The 13,435-nt window shown below is 34.6% G+C and overlaps 1 protein-coding gene across 1 annotated transcript; it reads left to right on the plus strand.

Annotated features, from left to right (window-relative positions):
- Positions 1-10,037: 10,037 nt before the first annotated feature.
- On the plus strand, positions 10,038-13,259 carry LOC129297811 (uncharacterized). The gene is made up of 5 exons (XM_054936160.1): positions 10,038-10,944; positions 11,057-11,114; positions 11,235-11,318; positions 11,538-11,673; positions 12,249-13,259. Exons 1-5 carry the CDS (start codon positions 10,287-10,289, stop codon positions 12,540-12,542), a joined length of 1,230 nt encoding a protein of 409 aa, XP_054792135.1. The 5' UTR covers positions 10,038-10,286; the 3' UTR covers positions 12,543-13,259.
- The last annotated feature ends 176 nt before the right edge of the window (positions 13,260-13,435 follow it).

A 13,435-nucleotide genomic window follows, 5' to 3' on the forward strand; every position in this document is an offset into this window, starting at 1 on the left:
TGATACGATGCATCGGATCTATTCAAATTTTTTTTCTAAAATTATATGTCCTGCGTGTGTTTCTTAACAAAGTGCATTTAAGGTTGAAGGTGAAAAACTAATGACAAGTCGTTGAGGGTAAAACTGGAAACAAGAAAGGTTTTTAAACATCAATGAATTAATGTTTTATCTTTGTCTAGATAAATTAAGCTTGCCAGTGCGGAGGGAGTATGATATGCAGCAATGCAAGTGCAAGCAATGCTTTTTACAGAGTCCGAAGTTAAGGGTAAAACATAAAAATAAAATAAAATAAAATAATTTCATCAGCACCACAAGGAATGGGCATAATATTTCATTAAAAAGGCATTAATATTTACCATTTGAACAAAAAAAAAATTAATGAGCACCACCAACTTTCAATCTATTTGACGTACTGTGTAAAACATGTTACAAATCTCTATCAGATTCAGACCATTCCATTCTCTCCCCTCTGCGTAAAATGTTTTTCTTTTTTGGAAACAGATTGAAATTAATTGGTTTTAGTCGTAAAGCTCTAATCCAAGATATTTCAAAAGAATTTTATTTTTCCTATAAGAATAATGAAGTATCACTTAGAAGCAAAGGTTCACACTGATTCATACAGAATGTGAGAACAGAAAAGGAAAAACAGACACTGTAATAGCAAGCGTCAGGAATCTGAGAACGCGCCAATTGGAATAGTACAGGCTTATTCATTGGATATAACAATAATAACAATTTTTATATACTTCATTTACAGAAAATTAAAAGATATTCAATAAATGCTGACTCAAGTTTTGAGTTATGAACTCTATTATTATTAGGGTTAAGGATCAATTTTATCTCTCAACCTTATATTTTTATTTCTTCCATACCCCTACTGTTAATTATTTGTTAGTAGGGCCCATATGAATTTTTTAAATAAAAATAATAATGTTATTTTTATATTTTTTAACTCATTTTGTTGCGTCACTCCTCTCTCTATCTGCACTCCCCCCCCCCTCTTCTTCATTTTTGCCATAGTCATCGCTTTTTCAAGCTTCCTCAAGTCCTCTTGTAGCACCACAGCTTACCCTTCGTCACAAAGCTATCGCTTTGTCCCTCGTCTCTCTCTCCATCCTCTCTCCCTTCCTCCTTCCTCTTTCTGTACATGAATGGCAAGTCAAGAACAATACCGCTACTACAAATATCGACAAAGGTGTGGGGTTTGGTTTCGTGAGAAAGAGACCTGCCAAGAACATGTTGTCCTCCTCAATCCTTGATTTGTGCCTTGAGTAATGGAACACTAGGAGTCCTCTGCCTTGCATGCATGCATGCTTTGTTATTAAGCTCACATCCTTAGTGAAGAAGTGAAGTGTCTCAAGTTGGCGATTGGCATTCCCAGAATCGAACATGCGGCATGTGAACCATCAAGCACAATTGATAGCATTCCTATAATCCTCACCAACGCCCTCTCCTTCTCGTCTCTCTCACCCTCCTCTTTTTCAATGTCACGCCTCGAAAATAGAGAGTGATTGGCATAAGATGTGAACCGTCTTACCCATGCCTGTAAGCATCAAAATGTAAGTTCATTCCATTTCTAGACTAATTTTAGATTTATATTAAAATTTTAACATTCTTGATATTAATCATTATAATATATTTTCAATATTTTGTAGAAATTTTAGCAAAATCTACCAAATAATCAAATTCACAATTATAGGGGCTTATCAGAATAATTAACAAATGTGGACATACATTTTACAAGAATAAATAACCAAACACATCCTAAGCTACGAACAAATATGGACACACAGTCCATGAGAGTAAGTAACCAAATGTGGCTTGAAATCATGAAAACAAACGCATATATTAAACTCATGAATAACAAACACGAGAACAAAACTTACAAATTTCAAAGTAGCTAGTCATTGACCAAAGTGCTAAAGACTAAAGGAACTGTTGTAACAATTAGTGTCATGAATAAAGTCCCTTTTAAACTCAATTTCAAACATGCGAGAAAGTAATCACTATTAAATAAAATTTTTGCTTTCAATATCGAACTCACATGTATTATTTTCTATATCAATATAATATTTAATAGAATAAAATCTCATAATCAAAGTTCAAATTTGTGTTTATTTATTAACTAACATTTTAAATCTAGTAAATCTAATTTTACATAATAAAGTAATTTTAATCAACAAGAGGACTTTATTCAATTGAAACGTTATCTACTTACTTGAAATTTTCAAAATTCAAATTTCTTTTCTCAACTTTAATTAAAATTTTTCTCTTCTACACATCTTATAAATTATATTAAAATTTTATTCAACTTTCAGTCTGTACAATAATTCCTTTCAATATTTTCACCATAATCAACTATAATAAATTTGAAACTTTAAAACCAAAGCTTTATGCTAAAAAAAATATCCCTCATGAACATTTTGTCAAGATACTAAATTTAAATATATATATATATATATATATATTATATCCTTTCTGATTCCCTCATAAAACTTTAGCATTTAAATATTTTCTCAACAAATTATTGATCATCAAGAATTTCAATAATAACATATTATTAATTTCATAGTCAAATGTCCTTTGCAACTTTGAAGTTAAATTTATAGATTAACAACATTTAAATTAACTCTACTTCCTATGAGAATCAACGAAATTTCAAAATTGAAGTTTAATTCTTGTAATGAGCATCTTAACAAACATCTTATAAAATCTAATCTCTAATTATCCTATCCAAGCTCTTCTCTTCCAAATTCACTCTAACAAATTCTTTAACATTGACCATTCCAAAAATAAATTTAACTCAACCATAAATACATACATACATACGTGTATATATGTATATATATTATATCATTATCAAGCTTTAGATGGATTTCTAGCTTAAATTTGAATTTTATCCTCCCTACAGCAGTACGAGCAGTAATAGAACACACCTAAAATTATGAAACTTCATGCACAATATAACATCCCAAGTTCCCTCATTAGTAATTATCAGTGTTTTAAAGGGATAATTTGGTCATTTTAAATAAATTATTATTCAGCAGGTTTATAGAGACTAATATAGTTTTTTGATCCTTGGACAGCCTTAGAAGAAGACAGGTCGAGGTTTAAGTGGGCCATGGCAAGGAAGGAAGTTTAAAATTTTGTGAGGCTTTCTGTGCCATGCGCCACAGCAGGTGAGTTAGTACGTCGTGACGCATGTGCAAAATCTATACTTATCAGACGTGAAAATAGATCAAAAATAGAAGAGAAAAAGAGAGATACCAAGAGAGCGACAAAGAGAAGCTTTTAGTCTGCTAGGGCATGATCCCTAAGCTACTTTAAGGGTATTGGGAGTTTGAATCACCATTGGGTAAGTTGTATATTCCCTCTTCTCCCTCTTTTATGTGAAAATCTGAACATTTAGGGTAATAAGGGTTTTGATTTTGGTTCCCGTGGGTTTAAACCAAACCCATTAGTTTATTTAAGATCTTGGGGAGTTAAATCAAGCTTCCAACCTTAAGTTTATGAGTTTTGAAGTGATTAAAAATTTTTGGTAAGGGTTTGGACAAACCCTAAGTATAATTTAAAAATTTTAAGACAATGTGGTATATTGATTAGCGAATTTGGTGTGTTGGAATGTATAATAGGATGGTTAGAGTGTGTAGGAATGGTGAATGTTGTTAGAAAAAGAATTTGAGTATTTTAAACACTTAAAACCTAGTGAATTCAGAGTTATCTGGAGTGATAATTGATGATTGTCACTTATTTATATAGATTGAGTGTTACTCGCATTATATTGTGCGTATAGAACATGTAAAGCTAACGTTGAGCCACGGTAACCCTTTTTGTGTGACAAAAAAGTTGAAGTAGCCATATAGTTTATTGTATTTCTTAACTATTATAACTATGTAGAATTATAAATGATAAAGTTGTGATTTTGAAAAGTTTTGTGCATAATTTGACATTATAAATGATTTTAGCATGAAAAATTGATTTGTAAATGGTTGTTGATTTTAATTGAAATATATATATGATGTATATAAGTTTGTGATGTGAAAATATGATGGAAAATAGTAGAAATTATGAAAGAGTATGATCATTAAGGGTGGAAGTTCACCCGAGATATGTGGATATTTGTGTGTATGGAGATATGTGAGTAAAAAATTCATATAATCGGGCTGAAACCATGGGACATCCGGTGCAGCATTATATGAGACTATTACCATGAGACATCCGGATAGTCTGACAATTCCCTAGTACCTATTAGGGTACGGTTAGGAGTCAATGACATCTCTATCACAAGTGTGTGAAGAGAAAAAAATTATAGTCCATAGGCAAGTTAGATTACCTTTAGCCGGGCATTTCTACCACTGAAAGTATGCTCGGGTCAACAAGTAGTTGAACCAGGAGAGCCTTTGGTTTCATGTCGGGGAGCATTGGAGGTTCGGTGGTTGGATGATCATGCTAGTATAAAATTATGTGTTTTATTGAGAAGAGATATATATATCTCATAATTTTTGGTATGCTTGATAATATTATGGTTTTGATACTTTTTTATGGTTATTCATGATAATAAACATTTAATAAGCTATATTAATTATTGAGATATTTATCTCACCCCGTGGTTATATTTTATAGGTGAAGGCTCCGGTAGAGGCAAGGAAAAGGAAGGAGCATTTGAAGAGTGAAGAGCACCATTATATAACTCTCTCCTTTTCTCTTTTTTGTGTAATGTAACGAATATTGTTACTAAATATTGCTAAATTAGAAATATGACATTATTTAGATATTACTTGTATGAATTTGTGATAAGTATGTATGTCTTGGTCTAAGAATGGTATTATGGATTAAGTGTGTACTTGGCCAGGTTACTTACAAGTGATATATATATATATATATATATATATATGCAAGTGTTTTGAGTGCCAAAATGACTAATTGATTGATGTGTTGAATTTTGTCCACCCCATTGTGTTTTGTCCAATAGGAGTTTGGTGGTCATTTTGAGCATTATTACTTAATTGTGTGATATGAATGGATTGTTATGTGGTGTGTGATTCATTTAAGGTGGTCAAAGTGCTTCTGAGGCTAATGGCATTGTGTATTGTGAGTTGGACACCATACTATGTGTTTTGTTGTGAAAATAAACTATTTTAGATTTGGGTGTCTATCTTTTAAATAGATGATTGTTTAGGTATGAAACCAGTGCTATTAGCTAGAGGGCTCAAAGAGCTTTATGTGGACACTTGAACCGTTCAAATTGGATGTCGGATGGTGAAACGGCGTGCTCCGAAAGTTTAAAGAAAAGTAAAGTCATGACAGCAATCTACTGTCATGACAGTAGGTGTGCACCGCGGCACAAGAGGCCCTTGAGAGATTCATCCCTCTGTGCCATCCACCGTAGTGGCCGCGGCTTGCGCCGAGGTAGACGGACCAGTGTTTGCTAAAAAATGGGGTTTAAGCCATATAGTTTGTTTTCCATGCTTCCATATTTAATTTTAATCGATTTTTAACCATGGGTTGAACTCAAATTATATTTTAAAAAGGATTTTTTTAGATCCCAATGTTTTAACTAATTATTTTTAAATCTTAAGTTGTGGTAACTTCTTCAGAGGATTTTATTAAATCCTAGTTATCACAACAATGTATGAGTGTTGTCCTGATAATGTCAAGGTAGACATTACACACAGCAATAGTAGAACACACTCACATGCAAAGCAGAGCCAAATGAAAGGGTTTGAAACTCCTTACCTTAACTTAGTTAAACTGAACAGAGATAGAGCAAAATGAGTTAGATCTTGTGCAAACGAATTGAGAGGAGGAAAGAAGAAAGGAAATCTATAGCTTAAACAAGGAAAGAGAACCAGCAACTCAATCATTCATCAACATTGCAACAACTCCATAGCCTAAAATCGAAGGACCTGTTGCACGACTCCAACGCAAGAAGAAAAAGAAAGAACTCAGACGTGATCACGGTCATTAGCGATAAATGAAAAATGATGAGGAAGGCTGGAGTGTTTGCATGATCTCACAGATAACAGAAAAGGGAAGAATGATGCTGTACAGGGGAGAGCAAAACCAGCAAATCAATGCACTTCCTAGTGAAGATTTCAACATTCTTGAACTCATTGGTGACAAGTTGGATGACGGCAGAAGATGGAGGGCTAGACAAGGGTTTAAAGTTTCTAGTAATAGCCCTCAAGCTCTCTTGCCATCTACCCAGCACACATAGATCTGAAGTAAAGAGAAGAAAAGAAGAGAAAATAAAATAAAAATATATGGTGAAATGGGGGATGTTTTGGTAATTTCAAAAGCTAAAATAAGCTTCATTCAAAAATAAAACCCTAACCTTAAGCTTTTTGGGGATCAAACTCAGACCTTTTAGTTAGGTGTGGGTTTGCTTTCTACTAGACCTATTCTCCCTCTTAGTTAGAGCCGGGCAAACAGGTTGAGCCCACGGGCTAGCCTGTTTAACTCGCACAATTTGACGGGTTGAGTTGACGAAATTAGTTCATTTTTTAAAACAGGTTGGTTTAGCCCAATCAGTAAAATTAGCAGGCTAAAATGGGTTAGCTCGCTGGCTAAATGGGTTGGCCCGCAGGCTAGCGTATTTTTTTAAAAAATAATTTTTTATTTTTAAATTACATTATATCTTTTTATAAATCTACAATAATGATAATATTTTTAAATATATAATTTATGACTCTCAAATATGTTCTTTACATTTAAAATATAGTGTAAATCCTTTTTATAATTTGCAAATAAAATTTTTGTTATAGTTTGTGAAGATAATTTATTAGTTTTTATAAAAATATATTGAATATATATTATTTATTAATATCATAAAATCTATTGATTAAAATTATAAATATGAATTCACTGAGAAAACTAGTATGGGTTTATATTCAAATTTTCTTTCTTAGTGACAAAGATAACACACCTTGGCGATAAGATGATTGATAGTAAAAATCTAACAAAATAAATTTGTTTGGTTGAATTCTATGTTTATTTTATTTATTTACAAGTTTTTTAATTTCTAATTTACTTTAAAATATAAAATAAATAAATAAATTTATATTTTATAAATTTTAAATTATTAAAAATTTTTTGTAATTTTTTGTGGGTTAGCCCGCGGGTTGTCTAGCTCGCTAGAAAATGAGTTGGGTTGGATTTTTCAGCCCATTTTATTTGACGGGCTGGCCCAACCCAACCCGCAACCTGTGGGCTGACTCATAATTCGTTTGCTCAATGTTAGTTTTAGCATATCAATTTCCAAACTTAATAAAAATACATTTAGAATAACTAACTAATTTTTTTTAACCAAAATTTCCAAGTTATTACACTCAGATCTTCAACCTTGTCGACAACGTGATGAGGAGGTTGGTATTAGAAGCGGTGGATTGCTTTGCAACCTCGGCTATGGTGTAAAATGGGCCGATGGTGGTGATGATGACTCTCGTCTCTCTCATCCTCTCGTCCCTCAGAAGCTTGCTCAATGCATTCCTCTGTTCTATCCCAAACCCTTTTGCCATTGCTTTCAGCACTTCACAGCTCAGCTTCTTCACTGCTGATATATATGCATCCATTGCTCGCCTGCAAATTCAAGATTTTAGGTAGTTTCGTGTCATTGAGAGCCTAAGTTTTGAGGTTAGAGATAAGGTCGAACGGGAGTAATATGAAGATCGTTGAGAGAGAGAGAGCAGTTAAGTGAGAGAAATAGATGGTGATAGTGTGAAAGAAATAGCATTGTTATAGCAGAATCAAAGAAGTTCGACGTCGGCGATAGAGATTGGAGGCAACTTTTCTAGAAAAAAGTTTGACGTCATTGGCGAATGTCTTGCCAGTGGTGCTATTGATCAAACAAGGACAGTGAATGGGGACAAATGCTCGAATTTGCAAGCACATTGTTAAATTTGCATCGGAAGAAGAGAAGACTTTTTCATGTTATAAAAAATATTAGTGTGATTCATTATATCATATTTTACAATAAAATATATTTAAAAAATTTAAATGTGAGCCCACCAACAAAAAAAGACGGAAAAAATATGGGCAAACAATTTTTAAAGTTGAGGAATATAATTGACTCATGATTAAAATTTTAGAGTCATTTATGACCTTTTATATACACTTTAAATATTTTTTTATCTTTAATCCTTCTTATTATTATTATTATTATTATTATTATTATTATTATTATTATTATGACAACAACAAAATCAAATTGTATTGATTACACCACACATTTCGCTTTCAATTATGTGATATTTTCTGTATGTTGGTTTTTTAGACAAAAGACAAAAATACTCAAAAAAGAAAAAGACAAAAAGAATAAAAAAAACAGAAAAAGAACAAGAAGGGTGTACACTGTGCAGTTTGCGAATTTATTGATACCATAGTTGTGTATCATTATTGCCCTTCTATACTCTTTTGGTCCATTTATTTAGCTAAAGAAGATGAGATATGTAAAAAGAAACTTTTCTTTTTCCGTCTGGATACAGATAAAGTACAACTTGCGAGATGTTTTTATTCCTGATAAAATAAATATACCCAAGATGGACAAAATTAAGCCGGTAATGAAAAGATACGTGAAAATATTAAGCATAGGTTTTGAGTAAATTTTACTTTTAACATGTTCATACCTTTCTTTACGATCCAAGTCTGCTTGAAAAATGTCTCTCATGACATGGTTTGTTTTGAATCCAAGTGGAGGAGTTATTTAGCCAACCCGGAAGGATGAAGAGCAATGACACCTTCAATTAGTGTGTGAGTTGTCTCAGTCAATATCAGGACCACTGGCTGCTGAAACACATGAAGATCAGGATACCTGTATAGTACATAAACCAGAAGTGGGACATGAAAATAAGAAGAAAATTAAAAAAAAAAATAGAGAAGAAGGAATAAAAGATCTCAGCTTAAGGGTCATAAAGAACCCCACAAAAAGTTATTGACGATCTTTATATACTTTTTCTTGTGGCCAGTGGTTAGCAAACCACTTAGTATACGAAGTTATATTGGATTCAGACTAATTTAAATCGAGTCAAGTCAAGCCCCAAACAAGAGCAAGAGTATCGTAGCGTCTCCCAAAAATGCATTATGTATTCACACAAATTCCAACCTGGTCAATATTTTTAAGCAGACCCTTATCAAATCCTGTTGGTATTGTATTAATTGTTTCAACCCTGGCTGTTCCATTTAATCCCAAGACAACCTACCCCTGTGCTGAGTGTCGATCTTTGTAATGGTGTTCATAAAGGGTCTCATGTGCTTCTTCTACCCTGAACCGTTCACTCTCTCATACTCACACACAAAACTATACATGGGGAGAAAGAGAAAGGGTTAGATTCCAGACAGCTAAAAAGAATAGACTAATGGTTGGTCTTTTTCTTGCATTTGCACCTTCCTTACCCACTACTCCAACCTCAAAATTCTTGAGCAGAGAGGAAATACATTCATAGGCTCATCAAGCCTATAAACTATAGGTAAAAAGGAACCATTTTAGTAAAATTCTGCTCCAACATGTTTATCCGTTCACAGCAAATCCATGGTTAAAAGTATCCCCCTAAATTAAAATCACCAGTCTTCTTCACCACGGATTTCATTCCTGATATGATGTGACATCTTTTTAATCTTTGATTTGAATTTAATCAAATGACAGTATTATGTGGGATTCTCAGACATCTTTTTAATCTTTGATTTGAATTTAATCAAATGACAGTATTATGTGGGATTCTCAGAGAATATGGATCCCTCCTATTATAAGACATAAATTATACAGAACAGCAGAAAAAGGGGAAATTTTTGTGTAGTGAAAACACGTGGTTGGTAATTCCAGCACAGCTCAATATCTCTCTCACCCAACGAATCCTCTTACAAGCTTCTTCCTTGATTCTAATCTTATAATAAAAATATAACTTATAAGGCCAAAAAACTCAGTGCAAAGGAGGGTTAACAAGTATTATTAAGCATTGCCAAGTGGCTAAGAAGTTGAAAGCGTGTGTGTCACATTCAAGCCCTCGTGGTTTAGTCTGCATAAAGTAATGCCCTCCACAAGAGGTTGTATGGCAGATCCCCTCCTCCCCATGTAACAACATCTCACTTTCTCTTTATAAAACCTCACTTCCCTTCCTTCCTTTCTCCTTCATTCTCTCATCATCATCGTCATTTCCTTCTTCAGTATTTCCTTCCTTGGTTTCTCTTCCATCATTTTGTGATCTTCATTACTCCTCCTGAGTCCTAATTCACTAGCCCTTTCCTTTGTTTTCCTTATCAGTCAGGCACTAGGCAAGCAAGGGCATTGAAAAATGTGTAGTTCAAAGGCCAAAGTGAGTATAGGTATTGAGGACTCCTCGGCGGCAACCCCACTGGTGATGGCCAGAATCAATGGCCGGCCGGTGCTTCAACCGACTTGTAACCGAGTTCCTAACCTTGAGAGGAGGAATTCCATCAAGAAAGTGCCACCACCGAAGTCACTTTCTCCACCTACACCACATCCATTGTTCCCAGCCAAGACTTCATTGACACCTCCAGTTTCTCCAAAGTCACTAATTTCTCCAAAGTCCCCAAGGCCTCCAGCAATCAAGAGAGGGAATGACAGTAATGGGCTGAACCTGAACTCAAGTTCTGAAAGGGTTATAGTGCCAACCCCAAGAAACTCCATGAAAGCTAATCCTACTTTGGAGAGGAAGAAGTCAAAGAGTTTTAAGGAAGGGTCTTGTGGTTCTGTTGAGGCATCTTTGAGCTATTCTTCTTCTTTGATCATCGAGGCACCTGGAAGCATTGCTGCTGTGAGGAGGGAACAGGTGGCTCTGCAACAAGCGCAGAGGAAATTGAGGATTGCCCATTATGGAAGATCAAAATCCGCCAAGTTTGAAAGAGTTATTCCTCTTGATTCTTCAAGCAATCTCTCAACAAAGACAAGTGAGGAGCAGAAAAGATGCAGCTTTATCACCAGCAATTCAGGTAATACAAAGAGCAGAGTTCACATTTTCCATTCAAACTCATAATTTTATAATTATATTCATTATTGCTAGTTACAGAATGCACTAACTTCTGTGTCTGGCTTGATCATTAGATCCCATCTATATTGCTTATCATGATGAGGAATGGGGAGTTCCAGTTCATGATGACAAGTAAATCCCACCCCCTCTCTCTCTCCTAGAGAAAAAGACACAAACACGTAACAAACCAAATAAAAGTATGCAGAGGCATATAATTACTACAATTTGACAAAAACCTTATTGTCCACGCAGGATGCTGTTCGAACTCCTGGTCCTAAGCAGTGCTCAGGTTGGATCTGATTGGACCTCAATCTTGAAGAAACGCCAAGATTTCAGGTTGGATTCTACTAAAAAAATCAAGGACATTTGCATAAAAACTTCAATTTTGTAACAGGATGGACGTATAAATGATAATCTTCCGACAAAAATGAAATTATTTGTAAAATAGTTCAACCTCTTTTAAGTTAAGCCTCGTAAAATATCTGCATATTCGTGTGCAGCTATCATATTCTTTACCCTTAAAGGAAGGTAACTAACTATTCAAAATATGAGCAGGACTGCATTTTCAGAGTTCAATGCAGAAATAGTGGCCAACTTGACAGAAAAGCAAATGATGGCTATTAGTTTGGAATATGGGATTGATATTAGCAGAGTTCGAGGTGTTGTTGACAATGCTAACCGAATTTTACAGGTAAGCCAAGCACTATCATGCCTAGTAAATTGTGCCCATTTTAGCATTTTTTATGTTTGATCTTTGTTCTTGTTTACGTTATGGCCTCCCAAAAAGCTTAATTTGCTTGGTTTGAGTGAATATTCTTGTGGGCAAGAGAAGAGTAATCAAAGACAACCAAAGATGGGAAAGAACGATAATGTCTTCAGTTTCAACTGCATCATGTTTTTCACTTTTAACTGCCTCTTTGACCAATAAATTTCAGTCTTTCAAATCAGCAAATTTCAATAGATTAGAAGTTTTAATGATAATGATGTTTTAAACATGTTAAAAGTCAACTCTTAACTAAAGGATTAAAGTTTCCCCCCTGTGGAAAAAGAAGAAAGAGGAATCATTTTAGGATCAGTGTTTTGGGGAATATTAACAAAGTCATTTTTCAGTTATAAAAGAAATTGAAAGTTCAACTCAAAATAAAATAGATTTGTGTTTTATCCGTGCTTTAAAGTGAAAGACATTTGGATAAAAGGTGTTGGATATACTGGTCCTTTTTTTTTTTTTGGCTGATTCTTCCTACTTTGCAAATTGGGTCACTGCAGCTGAAGGAGGATTTTGGAACATTTGACAAATACATATGGGGCTTTGTGAATCACAAACCTATCTCCACTCAATACAGGTTTGGCCACAAGATCCCAGTGAAGACATCTAAGTCAGAGACCATAACCAAAGACATGGTCAGAAGAGGTTTTCGGTTTGTTGGTCCGACCGTGGTTCACTCATTCATGCAAGCAGTCGGTCTAACCAATGACCATTTGATCACTTGCCACAGACACTTGCAATGCACCTTAATGGCAGCTCGCCCCCACCCCCCCACCACAGACCACTCTCCCTAGAACCAAATCTCAACAAGAAATTCTTAAATATCATACAGCCTATATCAATATAATGATCAAGATATGACCTGCATAACTATAACTCATTTAGGATTGTTCAGATTAAGTCTTGAACGTTATATCTACATGTGCTATATGATACGTGAGAATTTCAAAAGTTGACAACAAGAGCTGATATATGCTGAAGAGCATATATACAAAAAGCAACCTGCTGAAGTGCTAATTATAGCTTGTGTATAGTATTAGATTAATTTGGGAGACATTGTAATGACGGTTTGGGTTTGATTTAAAGCATGCATTTAAGAGGGGAAAAGGGTTTGAAATGTGTTATGAAGAGGTGGGAGAGTCAGGGGACAGAGGGCATGTGCTTGTTCAACTGTGAAGGCGAGGGCATGTGTGGGGTGTCAGTTAGCTTGCTTTATGGGCATGTGACCCTTCAGACTTCGCATTATTTAGTGCGCTTTAACAGCCTGTGTGTGAGAGAGGGAGGTACATGTAGAGAGAGGGTGTGTAGGGGTCCACCTCTTCCTTCTTCTATGTTTTTTTGTTCTGTTTTGTTTTGTTTGGGTTTTGTGCTGTCTAACTTTTTGGTTTTGGCTTAGTCCACAATACACGTGGTTTTGGAGTTGGTGTGTATCTTTTGAGTGATGTTCAATTCATTGGCCATGTGCTTCTCTGTACCATTTGCTTACTAATACAAGACTTTTTTCTCTCTAATTGTTTATTGAGATAAGTTGAGTATCTTCTTCCCATGTGCCCATCATTCCCTTTTGTTTGCGTGCAACAATCTATCGATCTTTCTCCCTTTTTTCTCGATGCTTTCATTTTCTTCTTGGGACAAATTCTCATTCTCACTCGCTCGTAAGCTAGATTCCTCGCCATTTTTAATAACA

Source organism: Prosopis cineraria, unplaced genomic scaffold, assembly GCF_029017545.1.
Source record: "Prosopis cineraria cultivar Desert tree isolate PC_DT_omini unplaced genomic scaffold, ASM2901754v1 PC617, whole genome shotgun sequence".
NCBI lineage: Eukaryota > Viridiplantae > Streptophyta > Magnoliopsida > Fabales > Fabaceae > Prosopis > Prosopis cineraria.